The 16,532-nt window shown below is 50.3% G+C and overlaps 1 protein-coding gene across 7 annotated transcripts in view; it reads left to right on the top strand.

The window, feature by feature from the left end:
• Positions 1 to 16,532, top strand: part of GAS7 (growth arrest specific 7) — a 210,456-nt gene that overhangs the window by 186,849 nt on the left and 7,075 nt on the right. For all 7 annotated transcript variants that reach the window (XM_019981774.2, XM_019981775.2, XM_019981777.2 and 4 more), the window contains 5 exons: positions 2,497 to 2,575; positions 9,832 to 9,960; positions 11,075 to 11,198; positions 14,758 to 14,837; positions 16,406 to 16,504. In XM_019981774.2, the coding sequence (XP_019837333.1) occupies positions 2,497 to 2,575; positions 9,832 to 9,960; positions 11,075 to 11,198; positions 14,758 to 14,837; positions 16,406 to 16,504 (511 nt within the window). The remainder of the gene's footprint in view (positions 1 to 2,496; positions 2,576 to 9,831; positions 9,961 to 11,074; positions 11,199 to 14,757; positions 14,838 to 16,405; positions 16,505 to 16,532) is intronic.

Here is a 16,532-nt window from a genome sequence, read left to right as displayed (position 1 = left end):
GTGAACCCGTACCCCATCAGCCCCGTACCCACGTCCCGCTCCCACACACACGCTTCTTCCAGGAGGCACATGGGCCACTGTTCACAACCTGCCGCCCTGCCGCTTTGCATTCACACATGGCTCTGTCCGTCAGCCCTTCCACCTGAAACTTTCAGAGCATGACGCTGGAGCCTAGAGATGTAGGGTAGCCTAGGAAGATGCTGATGGGGAGACTTGAGTTGCCCTCAGATTCCACAGGGTGTGTACAGAATAAACAGAATCAGGAGATGAATCCTGCCTTCAGTTTTGCTCTCCTGTGTGGAAAGGATTTTGATCTTTCCTGGTTGGTAATTGTGACAGTAACGTGGATTTTGATTTAGCAGGCCCCAGATGGTGTTCTGGAATAGAAATTATGTCTTGGGGTGTTTGTTTGTTTGTTTGTTTTTTCCCATCAACCTCTTATCACAGTCTTCAATGAGAGAATTTCTAAATGGCTTTTTTTCCTAAGTTGTGATGTGGCTCCAAGGCTGGCTAAGATATTGCAAGGGGGCTGAACCAGCTCAGATAGGCCCGTCCACGTGTTTGGAGTGATGTCCTCCTGCCTGTGGGGGCCCAACCCAGCAGTGGGGCCAAGGACACGGCCCTAAGTGTGAAACTGTGCTTCCGCCTTTCCTCCCAATAGTCCAGATGACAGTCTCAGGCCACTGTCACCGTCCCTGGGCCAGTTATTGACCGTGTGCTTTGCTAACAGCTGACTTACAAACACTCAGCACCAGCAGGGCTTCTGGGCTCTTGTTCAAATCTCCCGCAGGCTGGTGAGTAGCTTCGCTGCAGGGAGAAACGCCCCCTTTGACCTCACTGTCATGGAGCTCCCGCTTCTCCCCAGGACTGCTGCTGTGAGCAGTTGACTTTTATCCTAGTTGTGTGATCCATCTGGAGGTCACCTGTGTGCGTGGCGTGGGGTCAGGGGCAGGATTTCTTTTTCCCTGTGGATGTAGAGTTGTCTCTACACCTGGTGTTGAAAGGCTGTCCGTTTCTCCGTGAAGATGCTTGGCACCTTTATTGCACGTAGATCACCCATATTTGGATAAATCTTTTTCTGAACCTGGTATTCTGATCCCATATCTGTATGACTCTCATGACTCCTTCCACTCCCTCCTTCTCCCCACCCCAGGCCCTCTACCCATCTGCCCAGTCAGGTGAGGGTACAGGCCACCCAGCATGGCCCCAACCCAGCTCCCATGAGCTCAGGCCCTTCAGGCCAAGACAGACGTCAGCAGCTTGCATCATCCCAATTCCCAATCCCTTCTCAGGTGGGCCCCCCAGCCAGAATCACCCAAGGGGACCTTTCTTTGCTGTCCGAATCCTAGATAAAATCGGTCAGGCACTTCCCGTAAACACCCACCCTGGCCTGAGCCAGCACCACCACCAGACAGGCCTGGACTCTGATCAGAGGGATCCATTCTGTTCTGTTGGGTAATTTTCAGCTGCTGGTTGCTCAGCTCAGAACCCAGAAGCCTCGCAGCAGGCTGTCTTTTAATCAGGTTTTGCCACTCGAGTTTAATGAATTCTCTGGGGGAAGTGGCTTTTTGATGAAAGGAAGTCAACTGACCGTTCAGCCCTGGTATACTGGCTGGGTGAAGAGGTCTCGAGCAAGAATGCAGGAGCATCAGTGGGAAGGTCAGAGAGGTTCAAGAGTTCTCAGTCAGGGAGATTGGAGCATGGGGGCATGCTTTCAAAAGTCCAGGGGACTTTGGGAGATTGCTTGTACTTGGAACATCTCTTTCAAGTGGAAAAGCAATTTAGCTTAGAGGACTCTGCCATTCTCTGGTTGGCTGTGGGCAGCACTGGGGCTTTATTATTGGCCAGAATAGGTTCTAGAGCATGGGTCGGGAGGCCATGTTCCTGAAGATGGGGATGGCGAGCCTTCTCAGCTGTGTGGGCAGCCCTAGGAGGCCCCTAGACCCAGATGGTCCATCTTAGCCCGCCCCCCCAGAAGTCAGGCCACTGGAGGTTTGCCTGGAGGCAGGGCTGTGTGATACCTTCTGTTAGAGAAGGGCTTCTCCCTGGAAAGGCACCCATTCTCCCTCCTTGTTTGCCAGCAGGTGTTTGCACCCCTCAACAACAAACCAGGGAGGGTGACGGGAAGGCAGGGGACAGTCATGGGACAGGTATCAGGGCCCTCATGACACCCCCCACCAGCCCCATCTGCCTAATCCTCTGGGCTTCTGGACACTTCGCAGGCACTCAGCTGGCTGCTGCAGTCAGTTCTCTCAGCTGTGCGATGCTCAGCTCGTTTGGGGGTGGCTTTTCCAGTCCCATAGGTCAAGGCATGGTACTCATGTTTGTTTTGTGCCCGACCTCCTCCTCATCCAAGTCCATGGTCTCAGGCATCGTACGTTCCCCAGGGACTCGGAGTCAAGACCCACCATCCTGCCTCATGGGGGGAGGGCTGTGGCGTCTGCCCTGAGGTCAGTGCGTCCGTCCTCGAGCCTCACCGTCTCCTTGGTGTTGCAGCTCCCTGGGAGAAGCGTGGGCGCAGGTGAAGAAGAGCCTTGCAGATGAGGCTGAAGTTCACCTCAAGTTCTCTGCCAAGGTAACCCCTCCCTGGGTTGGTCTTATACACACATGTGCAGCTGCTGCTCCAGTGTGTGGTGTTGCCTGGTTTCCATGGTGTAAATTTCAAGAGTCAGGAAGAGATGCTAGCAATAGATGGTTGCTCCCCTGTACCAACAAAATAGCATCGAAAGCCATACACATCCATCAAGAGTGCAGATAATAGTCAGATGTCGTTAATAGGAGGGTGTGAGGGTATGTGCTACCTTTGTTTTTAATACAGTTTGTTAATTTTAAGTTTAGACCATTGAATTTTTAATACTGGTTGTTCTTTCCTAATCAACTCACAAAATCCCTCCAAGTTTAACCCTGGGCCATGGTGAGGCTTGGGCTTCCCTGGTAACTCAGACGGTAAAGAATCTGCCCGCATTGCAGGAGACCCAGGTTCGATCCCTGGGTTGGAAAGGTCCCCCTAGAGAAGGGAATGGCTTCCCACTCCAGTTTTCTTGCTTGGAGAAATTCCCTGGCAGGCTACAGTCCATGGGGTTGCAAAGAGTCAGACACGACTTAGTGACTTAGCACAGCACCCCACATAGCTGATTTACAATGCTGTGCTGATCTCTCCTGTATAGCAGAGTGACTCAGTTACATACAACATAGACATTCTTTTTTTTAGGGCTTCCCTGATAGCTCAGCTGGTAAAGAATCCTCCTGCAATGCAGGAGACCCTGGTTTGATTCTTAGGCTGGGAAGATCCCGCTGGAGAAAGGATAGGCTACCCACTCCAGTATTCTTGGGCTTCCCTTGTGGCTCCGCTGGTAAAGAATCCGCCTGCAGTGCTGGAGACCTTGGTTCGATCCCTACGTTGGGAAGATCCCCTGGAGAACAGAAAGGCTACACACTCCAGTATTCTGGCCTGGAGAATTCCATGGCCTGTATAGTCCATGGAGTTGCAAAGAGTCGGACATGACGGAGCGACTTTCACTTTCAAAGACATTCTTTTTACATTTTCTTTTCCATTATGGCTTAGCGCAGGACATTGATTAGAATTGCCTATAAGCCCACACTTTAAAATTGAGGGGTACGCCACCTCCTTTACTACTTGAAGGTGGCATCCCCCAAGATGGCTGCTCTTTCCCGAGATTTCCACGCTCAGCACTCGCTAATCCTGTCTCTTTTCTAGTGCTTTTCCCACAGCAGTTGCATTTCTGGGCTTTGTGCACTGTTGGGGGACAGGAAACTGGCTTTGTTTCCATGTCTCCCCACCCTGCCCCATGATGGTTCTCTGCACACCAAGGGCAGAATGAATGACTCATACAGTTGAGATGTGCGAAGGAGCTTTATAAAGAGCGGAGGTGGGAGGAGAAACAGTGCCATTACCAGCTCCCCACTCCTGAAGGATGCTGGTGCCCCGAGAGGGAGTTGACACCCAAACGTGAGTGAGAACTGGACCAACAAGGGCACACTAACCTTAGACACCAACCGTTTCACAAGGAAATTGCCTCTCGAGCACTGGTGGAGAAAGGAGCCCCGTAAACGAGTCGCCTTTGAACCTTGTATACAGAGCAGTGAGTTATTTTTAAGCTGTAAATCACAGCAGTGTTCCCTCTAGGTCTCCCTCCTGCTCTCCTAACCCCCAGCAGCTCCAATCTCTGCAGCTGTAGAAACCTCCATTGACCGTGAGATGAATGGTGAGGCTGTGTCGTGAGCATTGTGAGCATCGAGGCTGGGAGCCAAGTCTGCAGGCTTCTAAATGGTCACCTGCTGGATCCCCGGGAATCCTGGTGACCTTTTCTCCCCATCAGCAGGCCCCTGATTCTCAGTCATTTGTGAAGTGCTCACTGGGAGACAGAGCCCTCCCCCATGCAGTTCTCCTATAATCTTACTTTTTACTACTGCTGCTCACAGCACTGGCGGCTCAGACGGTGAAGAATCCGCCTGCAATGTAGGAGACCTGGATTCGATCCCTGGGTCGGGAAGATCCCTTGGAGAAGGGAATGGCTACCCACTCCAGTATTCTGGCCCGGAGAATTCCATGGACAGAGGTGCCTGGCGGCCTACAGTCCATGGGGTTGCAAAGAGTCGGACACGACTAAGCAAATTCTTACACATACTCACAGCACTACTTCTAGTCACCAAATGTCTGGGTTTTCCCCACACTGACCAATTCCCTGACCCCAGCTGGAGGTCCTACAGTGTAATTCACTTCTGACACTTAACTGCCCCGAGCTCAGCATCAGATCCTGCAGGTTAAGGACTCAGTCCCACGAGGCCACCCTTGCTTCAGACGGCTGTTATAAATAGTGGGTCACCGGGTTACTCACAACTTCTGTCCCACTTGGCTGCAAATCAGGGTTTTGAGTGATCCCCTCATCAGGTTTGGTAACTTATTAGAAGAGCTCACAAAACTCAGGGAGACACTTATTCATCAGTTTATTATATATTAAAGGGTATGATAAAGGCCACAGATGAACAGATGCTCAGGGTCAGGTAAGAAAGGGTCCTGAGTGCAGGTGTCTGTCCCCATGGTGCTGGGGATGCACATCCCAGCACGTGGGTGTGTTCACCAACTCAGAACCTCTTGGACCCTGTGATTTTTCAGACTTTTGTGGAGGTTTCATCACATGTGCTGTGTGTTAGTCTCTCAGTTGTGTCTGACTCTTTGTGACCCCATGGGCTGTAGCCCACCAGGCTCCTTGTCCATGGGGATTCTCTAGGCAAGAATACTGGAGTGTGGTTGCCATGCCCTCCTCCAGGGGATCTTCCCAACCCAGGGATCAAACGCAGGTCTCCCTCACTGCAGGTGGATTCTTTACCATCTGAGCTACCAGGAAGCCCATGAATACTGGAATGGGTAGCCTATCCCTCTTCAGGGGATCTTCCCAAGCCAGGAATCGAACTGGGCTTTCCTGCATTGCAGGCGGATTCTTTACCAGCCGAGCTCCCAGGGAAGCCCTTCATCACATAGGCATAATTATTAACCCAGTCTCCAGCCCCTTTCCTCTCCCTCCAAGGGATCAGAGGAAGGGGCTGAAAGTTCCAATCATGGCCTGATCTTTTTGGTGACAAACCCCTATCCAGGAGCCCACCAAGACTCGTCTCATAAGAAATTCTAAGAAATGTAGGAGTTGGTGTCAGAACTGGGCTCAAAGACCAAATATTAAGCCAGAAGACGCTCTCTCAGCACCTTTGTTGTTTAGGAAATTACAAAGGCTCCAGGAGTTCCGGCCAGGAGCGGGGATGAAGAGCAAAATAAACACGTTGTCATTTGGTGGGCCAAAAAGTCCATATGGGATTTTCTGGACATGGGAAAATCCTAACATATGCAGCCAACCCCATGTATCACAGTATCACCGTTACATGAGTTTCATGTGCAGGATGTAACTCATCTCCCTCAGTTGTATAAGGCATAATGCAAGACAACATTGCCGTTTCACAAATGAGAAGGAACAAAGAGGTCAAGTCACAGCCCGTGGTCACATAGCCAAGTGGGCTCAGCTATTGAGGAAACAAAGGAGAAGACTGAGTGGGTTGGAGCCTTGACCCCTGGCCCTTTCCTCTGGGCAGACCAGTGGCATTTAAAACCCAGAACTCTGTGCTGAAGCACACTGCCCTCTCTTAGGGGCTGTCCACCATGGTACAGGCTGATCTTCCAAATGCAGGGATGTTTTAATTCAGAGCTGACTTCATCTAGCTGATGGGAGGCTTCTGAAAAATACTAACACAAAATTCACACATAGATTTTTCCATAAGATGTCTGCTGCCTCCAGTCCATCAGTCAATGTTGGTGGCCTCAGGCAGCCATAGTAGCAGCCCAGTGATTGTATGACAATCCCTTAAAAAGAAAAGACTATCCATCCACCATAGATAAATAGAGCTCCACGTGTGCAAAACCCATTTTAACATCTGCTCCAAAAAGGCTCCTTGAAAATGTCCTTCCTGAGTATTCTGTGTCGAGGGGCAAGAGCTCTTTAAGAAATGCAATTTCATTCCAGGGATCTTAGGCTTTTCTAAGTCTCCTAGCTCGAGCCATTGTTCAAAGCAACAGACTATTAAAGAAATAAGATTGCTCTGTATAAAGGAAGTTATACCTGCTTCTGGGTGAGGAAGAGAGAATAGAAAAATTCCTTGCGATGGGAGAAAATTTAATCATGCAATCGAGGCCATGTATTCAGCCAGAAGATTTTTGGGGGGCACAGAGGGCCTCAAGAGAATGATAAAAAAAATGATTTTTTATCAGTGCTATCACTCACAAGCTTTGTGATCTTGGGAGAAGCCACTTAGCATCTCTGGGCTTCCATTTTTTTCAAGTGTGAAGTGAAGTGTTTGGACCAAATCAGTGAGACTTGAAACTGACTTGACTGTGACCCAGTTATACATTTTCCATGGCCACCCGGAACACACACGTATCCACACCTAGATAATCACATACAGATACCCCCGTATGTGGCTAAAACATCTCTGATGTTTCCTCTTCATGTCTGGGCTATGCTCATCAAAAAGCCGTCCTGATCCACTAACCATTTCACAGCTCTTAGCAATGCACTGTTTGAGAAACACGGGACCAGATACAGGCATCCTTGTTCTATATAGTACTTGGCTTTAGTGTGTCTTTTTTACAAATTGAAGATGTGTGGCAACCCTGCATTGTCAGATGATGGTTAGCATTTTTTGGTAATAAATATTTTTCTTTTGACCATACCCACAGCATGCAAGATCTTAGCTCCCCGACCAGGGATCGAACCTGTGCCCCCTGGCTTGGGAGCACAGATTCTTAACCACTGGACCACCAGGGAAATCCAAGTAATAAGTATTTTTAAAATTAAGACATGAATATTTTTAAGATACACTGCTATTGCACACTTAATAAACTACATGCATGCTTGCTCAGTCATGACCGACTCTTTTCAACTCTGTGGACCGTAGCCCGCAGGCTTCTCAGTCCATGAGATTTTCCAGGCAAGAATACTGGAGTCCATTGCCATTTCCTCCTCCAGGGGGTCTTCCTGACCCAGGGACCACATCTCCTGCGTCTCCTGCATTGGCAGGCGAATTCTTTACCGCTGAGCCACCTGGGAAGCCCTAATAGACTACAGTGTAGTATAAAACATTGCTCTCGTGCACACTGGGAAACCAGAGCATCCATGTGACCTGCTCTATTGCAACACTCACTGTTTTGTGACACTCACTTTATTGTGGCATACCGTCACCCAACCCACAGTTTCTCCGAGGTCTTCCTGTGGTGTCTGAAATTCCTTCCAACCTGAGACTTCTCTTGCTCTCTTCTGATGAGTGACGTGGAAGGAAGAGGCAGAAATTCTGAAAGGCAAACTGAATGGCTTCAATGGCCATTGCAGCCAAGCCAGGCCAGTTCAAGTTCATAAGGACAAACTTCTGTGGAGGACTTTGGCCTCCTGGTTAGCCTGTAATGCTTAAAACTTAAGAATGAGTATAAAGACATCTAGCCAACTTTCTTAAAAAATTAGCCTTTTTGTTAAAGTACTTAAAATATAGAGTGAGTCTCTGTGGGTCTTCAATCTATGGGATTGAATCACTTCTAACAGCCAGTAGTGTGATGTTTCCAGAATGTCATTTGGAATTTGGGGAGAGCCTTGGGGGTCCTGGCAGGATCTTGGTCCCTCCCCAGACCACACAGTCTGGGGCCAGGACCGAGAAATCCTGAGGATTGACAAGTCTCTGCAGGTCACTCCTGGGCATATGAATATATGGAAATCACTCGCAGTCCAGGGCCTCAGAAAGAGAGCTCAGAGTTACTGGGTCAACAAGCCAAGTTAACCCATATAGACCCACAACCAGGAGCAGTTTCCCAAGGCAGCCAACTGTGCAGCCCTCGCCTTCCTCCCCCAGTGCCTAATCTGTGTGGGGAGGGGGTTCCCTAGGTCTCAAAAGCAGTTAAGTTTGTAACATCTTACAGATTGCCACCAGATGGGGGTGTTTTCCTGTGCAAGGAATCTTCCCAGGGCTCAAAAACATGATAGCAGACATTACAGCCAACATGAGGGGAGAGGTGGAAGTGCAGCCCCGGCTCCATTAGACTTTGAAGGTCACCCACCAGCAAAGCATCATCTTGTCACCCAGAGCATCGGGCCCCGAAAATCTCATTTTTCTGAGTAGTGCAGGAGGGCCCCCTGTGTACCAGCTCCGGCCAGGCACTGTGGATACAACAGGGGCCCAGCCAGCATGGCCTCCACCCTCCTAGAGTTCAGAGTCAACATGTAATCAGTGGTTTGGTACAGGGAGCACCTCCATCCTTGAGGCCTCTGGGGAAAAGGTAATGTAGCAAGAAAGAGCCTGGTGAGGAGGGAGAGAAGTCCCAGAGCTGGCATGTCATCCATCCAGGGAGGTTCAGTTCTGATTCCCAGTGGGAAGAGTGGAGGTTGAGAGACCCTGGAAGGCCAAGTCAGGGGCCCTAGGAGGCCAGCAAGGAGGTCCTAGAGGTTATTTTGGGGGCCTTAGGAGCCAAGACAGGGTGGGTGAGGCTCTGAGAAGCTGAGTCGGGGGCAGGGAGGCCGCTAGACTGTGCCTTTGACCACAGCAGGTCCATATTTATCTGTTGTCACATACATCTCATGTTCGTACCCTCAAAAAAAAGTTTTAAGTAACAGTTCTCCTTCCAAAGAGAGTGGGGTGGAAAAGAGGAATGAAAGAAAAGAAAGCTGGGAAACCTGATGCCACCCAGCGCCTCTCAGAGCATAAAGGGCCCTTCTCTGGCCCTAGAGGTGCAAGGCTGGTCCACTCTGGTGGCGTGGGGGTGCGCCAGCCTCCGCGCTGACCAGCGGGCACAGCCCAGGGAGGGTCCCTGTGAGCCCCGATCATGGCTTCCTGGAGATTTGGACCACGTGCACATCATCTGTGGTCCTTGCACCTGGCACGTGGTAGATGATCAATAAGTAGAACCGACCCGAGATCGCCTGGTTAAATGTCGCCCTTGTGATAGTGGCTGAGTGTTTGAGGTCACAGGGATGGTCCCCAAAGCTCCCAGTTTAGAAAGTAAGGGATACATCTGAGCAAAGCCCTGGAGGAGGCTCTTCGGGCTTCACACAGGAAGAGGGTGCCCACAGGGACTTGGTGGGCTCCAGGCACTAACCCATCCTTTGGTGTGAACCCTGGGCCTGGCCGGTGGAGGTGACTTCCTCAACTGCATACACAACCACGTGTCTCTGACCTCCCTGTGAGATGGTATCCATCCTCACCCACGGGGTGGGAGAGAGCACCCCCTCCCTCCTCTCATAGCTTGTGCCCCCCGGGTCCTGAGTGTGTCTCCCCCATCGACAGCTGCACAGCGAGGTGGAGAAGCCCCTGATGAACTTCCGCGAGAACTTCAAGAAGGACATGAAGAAGTGTGACCACCACATCGCAGACCTCCGCAAGCAGCTTGCCAGCCGCTACGCAGCGGTGGAGAAGGTGAGGGCCCAGGTCGCGGAGTGGGAGGGGTCCTGCTGGAGGGAGCAGGGGCTGGGGGCCGGCAGGGGCTCCATGTGCCCTGGCGGGGGCGTTTGTCCCCCCTGCAGCCGGATCTGGGGTTGCGGGGTAGTGTGAGAACCCCCTCCCCCGGCCGAAGGTTACGTGTGTGCTTCCCCTGGTGCTCAGATTCCCGGTGAGTGTGGGAGAGGCTGCACCTGCCTTGGGGTTGTAGAATGTGAGACAAGATACACCCTGATTTTGAGGGTCCTGAAGCCTGGATGTACTGCCAGTCCACACAGGGCCCCTTTGTCTTGGTCTCACTTGGCAGAATCCCTTCTGACTAGACCACCCCCCTCCCAGAGGCCAAGGTGGTCTGACCTTGCTGGGAGCTCTGATGGTCAGTTATGGAGCAGAGAGAGGTCTCCCCCCGGGGCTGACCCCCGCGCCTTTGGGAGGGGTGCGGGAGAAGAGGACCGTGTTACCTCTGCGGGCACCCTAGACCTTGCCAGTGCCCAGCACCGACAGGCCCATTCCACCCCAGAAGGGGGAGGCTGGTGTCACCAGCTGCTGAGCACTGTTGGGAGGTGACGTCGATGATCTCTGTGGTCCCTGCCTCCCTGGAGAAGCTGTGGTCTCAGGACTGCCTGGGTCCCCAGTGCATGTACATGCTCCAGTGAAAACATGCTCTGGGGGGCTTGCTCTAGGCCAAGGATTAAAGGATGCTTTGCAGCCTCAGTGTGGTCCCCAGCTGGCTGAGTGATGCTGATCTGGCCACTCAGCCTAACGGAACCCCTGTAGCCTCATTTACCAAAGCAGGGAAAAGAAAGGACTTACCTAGGAAAGACTCTGATGCTGGCAAAGATTAAATAAAGGCAAGAGGAAAAGGGGGTGGCAGAGGGCAAGATAGTTGGATGGCATCACCAACTCAATGGACATGATGAGCAGACTCCAGGAGATAGTGACGGATAGGGGAGTGTGGCGTGCTGCAGTCCACGGGGTTGCAAAGAGTCAGAAACAACTTAGCGACTGAACAGCAACCTAAAATAGGAGGCCAGGCCCAGTGGGCCCTTGCTGTCTCTGAGCCTGTGATTAACTCCACGTCCTTGGACCCCAGGCCCGAAAAGCCCTCACGGAGCGGCAGAGAGACTTGGAGATGAAGACCCAGCAGCTGGAGATCAAGCTGAGCAACAAGACAGAGGAGGACATCAAGAAGGCCCGGAGGAAGTCCACGCAGGCGGGTGAGTGCTGCCCTGTCGCCTGCTGCCCTCTCTGTCCTCACCTGGTCCCAGAGGCATGGACAGGAGAGGCTGGGAGATGGGGTGCCTGGGAACATGCGTTCCACAGGGTGAGACTGGTGCAGGCTGTGGAGCGGGAAGCAGTGGCGAGGGAGGGGTCTCCCCACACCCTACCCAGAGAGGGCTGCTTCTGGCCCAAGCCCAGGGTCTCTGGTCAGGTGGTGGGCTGACTCCTCCAGGACCTGGAATTGAGGGGTCTTGCCCCTGCCTGGAGTTCCTTGAAGTGCAAACCCCACCCACCCACCAAGTTGCCCCACCTCCCCGGGTAATAGTTCTCCAAAGGTTCTCCTCCAGTGATGGACTTCCGACCCAGAATAGAGGCTGACGTTTTGTTTAAAGAAATAATCGTATTTCAGGGACTTCTCTGGCAATTCAGTGGTTAAGACTACTCGCTTCCAGCGCAAGGGGTGCAGGTTTGACACCTGGTTGGATAACTAAGAACCCTCATGCCTTGCAGTGCAGCCAAGAAAATATTTTTAAAAAAGAAAAGAAAGAACCCTGTTTCAGAGTCTCTCCAAAATATTCCTGTGAGTCAGCTTCTGCTTCCACCTAGAGGTAAAAATTAGCTAATGCACAAGGAAGGGGGAGAAAAATCAGCAAGAAAGTTTTTTTAAAAAAATTTCAATATAGCTTAACAACCAGTTGCGCAGTGTACAAGGTAAAAAGGTAAAGCACTTTGCTTTCTGGGATTAGAATATGTGCTGTGAGAGAAGGTTTGGATTGGATGGTTTGGTCTCTAAATCTTTTTCACCCCAACTTCTGTTGAACCTGGTGTAATTAGTTCATTAAAGGATGAAAAACAGCATCTTAGGGACATTTGGAAATAAGATGATGTAAAGATGTCATAACAGAATAATGTAATATAAATGCAACATTTATATAAAAATCTTTAATAGCACAGTAGTAGAAACAGAAGCCATGCTACACCTGTTGGGAGTAGGAAAGAAAACCCAAGGAGAGGAAAGGCACATTTAAATTAGCTTAACTACAGAAACTGTTAAATAATTATGTTACAAAAACAATATTGCTGCTTGACAAAATATTTTAATCAACACATAAGAATATAAAATCTTATTCTCCAGATAGTCACTGTCGACACACCCTAATTTTTTTTAATGTTTTTAAATGTATATACATATCATATTATACTGTTCTGAACTTACATTTTAATAGATGTATCTTAGAGACAGGTCTGTTTCATCATCAATTTATGTACATTTATGTACATCAGATTTCCTAAACAGTTGAATAACGTGCAAGTATATGATTGTATCCAGATGTATTTCATCATTCCCCTAATGGATTTTTGTAGGACTCTCAGATGATTTCAGAGTGTTTGTCAATGCCAGCGATGCTGTTACTATAAATGCCTCTCTGTGGGCGGGGGAGGGGGGGGGTGTCTGCATGTCCCCGGATGTGGGGGGGTGTAACTGGGTCAGAGGCTTGTATTCATTCTGATGGATGTTTCCAAGTTGCTTTGCAGATGGGTGTGCCTACTCTCTATGAATGCCTGTTCCCTAAACTCTTGTCAACACTGTATCCTGTCTCATTTTGATATCCTAGCTATCTAGTGAAAAATAGTATTTTGTTTCTAATTTAATTTACACTGCTTTTTTAGTAGAGTTGAGCATTTTAAAAATAGACTTTTAAATCATCTGTGACTTTTAAAATGATTCACTCATATTATCTTCCCATTTTCTTGTCAGATGGCGGGTCTTGTTCTCATTGATTGATTGACAGGGATTATGTTAGGAAAATCAACATTTTGTCATTTGAATTGCAAATATTTTTCATAAGTGGTTTATTTTTTTATTTTGTTCTTTGTATTTCTTTTTCATTTTTTTTTTCTTGGTTTGTCTAATCTTCACTGTGGCTCTCTGAAAGTACTGTTATTATCCCCATTTTACAGATGAGGAAACTGAGGCACAGGCAGGTGAATCAACTTGGTCCAAGGCTGCACAGCTAGTAAACAGTAGAGCTATATGACACCCCAGTAATCCGGTTCCAGAATCCGTGTCCTTAACCCGTACTGTTCAGAAGGGTCTGATTTCAAACCCTTGGACTGCATAGGGAAGAGACACACCTGCCTTCATCTACTTTATTTCCTGATGTTGCAGAGGTTCGTGAAGCATGTTCTCAACATCAGGATCAACAAGTAAAGCTTTGGGAATTTCATATTGTGTTTATAAGGGTGACCTTACCCACAGTCAGGCCCAGGCTTTTGGTGGGACTGTGACTGCAGTGAAATATCCACTTTCTTCCCTCCAGTTCAGTCCTTGGGATCAAGGGCCCAGCCATTGGCCTTGGACCAAGAGCAAAATGAACCAAGCCCTTGACGTGGGTTCTGTTACTCAAGGCTTAGCTCCCAGATAATGGTGTGGCTCACTGGGGAGGAGACCCTGAGCCAGGCACTGGGCATAACTCTCCCCCACTTCCCTTCGCTTTCATATCTGAATACACGTGAGCAAGTGATGCCATTCTAGGGATCCCTTTGAAGGGTTAACCCATTATCGTTGGGTTCACTCATGAGTTTTCCCATCGTGAGCGAAGTCCCTGGTGTCTTCCTTTCTCTGGAACCCTGTGATAATCAGGAAGCTCTATGCAGACCGACTTGTGCTCCTCCAACTGTGATGTACACATGAATCACCCAAGGAACTTGTGCAAATCGTTTCTGATTCGCCCTGTCTGGGGAACATCATGAGATCACATTTGGAGCAAATATCCAGGGTGTACCAGTGCTTCTGGTCCAGGAATTGTGTTCTTTGTAGCAAGAGTCTAGGGTACCAGGACCTTAGTAACGCTTTCAGGTTGCTTTCTTTCTAACTATAAACTGTCTCAAACATATACAATTACATAAAAGAACACACTGGCCATCAAGATAGAATAGTTTGTTTCAGATGTCTCTCTTAAGAAATGCTATCGAAAGAGCCCATCCCTTCCCACCCGGACCCTTTCTCTGTTTGCCAAGATAGCCAGTATCCTGGCATTGGTGTGGTAAACTCTGGTGCCTGTTTTTATACCATTATTGTACATGAATGAGCCATAAAGCATCAGACACGTTCTTTTGTGTTTCAGAATGACAGCCTGCTGCCTGTACATACACACAGACACACGCATACAGACACACAACCACAGAGACACACAGACACACCAGTGGATGGACGTGATGTGCAAACTTCCCTTCTGTAACTCGTACCGAGTTGCTTGAGACACATGTTCAACCAAGCAGGACTTGCCAATGTGAAATCAAACTGCCATCTCTAGAGGAGGAAGCATTTCTGGGGCTTATGATAGACTTGAGGGGTCCCCGGAGTACCCCGACCCACACCGTACATACCGCCTTCCTGAGTTTTTGGCATCTGGAGTCAAGTTCAGGTGCACGCTCTGAAGCCAGTCTTTGATAATGCTGGGTTGCCCCTTCTTTGCCTCCATCACCTCGGCTGTGGGGTACAGGTGGCAGAGGGCAGCCCTGGTGAGTGACAGTGGCCTTGGCCCTTTGCAGGAGATGACCTCATGCGCTGTGTGGACCTCTACAACCAGGCCCAGTCCAAGTGGTTTGAAGAGATGGTGACCACCACATTGGTGAGTGACTGGAGATGCAGAAGCATGTCCCCGCAGGGGTGGGCGCTCAGGAAGCTGTGGGTGGATGCTGGTGGACGTGAGGTCGATGGGTGGAGGTGAGAGATGGTCATTAGATCTTCTCTAATGTTGAAACTGAGAGCTTATCTCCAGGCCAGGCCATGTGGATTCATACCCTTGCTCTGGCACTTCCTACTGTGTGAACACAGGCAGCTATGGGCTCTTGCCGTATCGTCCTGAGGGGTCAGGGTCAACCGAACAGAGAGTGGTCCATTTAGGAAAAATAGCCAAGTTGTAGGAAATGTGGGCCTTCCTTCCCCCAGAAGAATTAAGGGTCTACAATCACAGAGCCTTGCGAGACGTGTGGATGGGTGAGGTTGGGGCAGTGGGGGAGGCCTCTGACCAGGGGTGGGGGAACAGGCATCGGACCACTTCTTTGCTCTCCTGAGTATTTCTGTGAAGTCAGCACCCGCTGCGTAGATGGTGAGATGGGTTGGCACTTGGGCCACTGGGCCAGGTGAGAAAGGAGGTGTCCTGCCAAGTGCTTATCACACCATCCCTCTGCCCCAAGCCACCCCTGTCCATCTGCCCATCCAGCACGGGACTACCCTCTGCCTTCTGCAGACACCAGCCCACCAGAGCAGATTAGAGGCCTCCCCCGGGGACAGTGGCCTAGATTTCCTCCTGGTTAATCTCCTAATTAAGTTTCCTGCTTACTCCCCCGACTCCCGGCTAATCACCTGGGCAGTGACCTAGTTGGACACAGAATAGTGGCCGGATCCCCTAAATTCCAAAGAAGCAGGGCCATTTAGGAGTCAAAGCAAATTTCTGCTCTTCCCTGTGGCCTTGGCCACCCCGCTCCTGGCCCTCCTGCCTCCCCGGCCTGTCCCTCAGCACTCAGGGCGGACAGAGACGAGGCCACTCAGCAGAGGCCCAGGGACAAAGCCCCGAGAGTCTGAAGGGCAGAAGCTCCTGCACGTGTTTCGTTTCTCAGCCCTGTCAGGGCCTGGGGCTGCAGCCGTGCAGAAGTTTGATTAAGGGCACAACAGGGGGCTTCCCTGGTGGTCCAGTGGCTAAGACTCCACACTCCCAGTGTAGGTGGCCTGGGGTCAGTCCCTGGTCAGGGAACTACATCCCACATGCCGCAACTAAGATCCTGTGCAGCCAAAAAAAAAAAAAAAAGAAATGCACAAAAGTGCAAATCCCACTGCTCCCATAATTCCTTGTCACTTTGGGCAAGCGATGTAACCTCTCGAGGTGTTCATTCCCTTGTTTGGAAAAGGTAAGAACAGAACCTGTATCTCTTAACATTATGATGAGGACAATTAAGCGATGCATGGAAAGCTCATAGTACCCACCATGCCTGGCAGAAGGAGATTCAGGAAACAGCAGCTACTGCGTCCTTGGCTATACCTTCGCCCCCAGATATGGGGTGGGTGCCTCGCCAGACCCCAGGGAGTCGGGCAGCATCTGTGTTTTGCCTCTAGGATGGTCAAGGACCCATGTAGGGGGAAGGTCCCCAGGTTGAAGGGACACCCCCCAGAGGTCTCTGTGGGTTTCCTCCTCGCCAGGAGCTGGAGCGGCTGGAGGTGGAGAGGGTGGAGATGATACGGCAGCACCTTTGCCAGTACACGCAGCTGCGGCACGAGACGGACATGTTCAACCAAAGCGTGAGTTCTCCGACCTAGGTCGAGACCA

Source organism: Bos indicus, chromosome 19, assembly GCF_029378745.1.
Source record: "Bos indicus isolate NIAB-ARS_2022 breed Sahiwal x Tharparkar chromosome 19, NIAB-ARS_B.indTharparkar_mat_pri_1.0, whole genome shotgun sequence".
Classification (NCBI taxonomy): domain Eukaryota; kingdom Metazoa; phylum Chordata; class Mammalia; order Artiodactyla; family Bovidae; genus Bos; species Bos indicus.
This window is presented reverse-complemented; position numbering and strand designations above follow the sequence as displayed.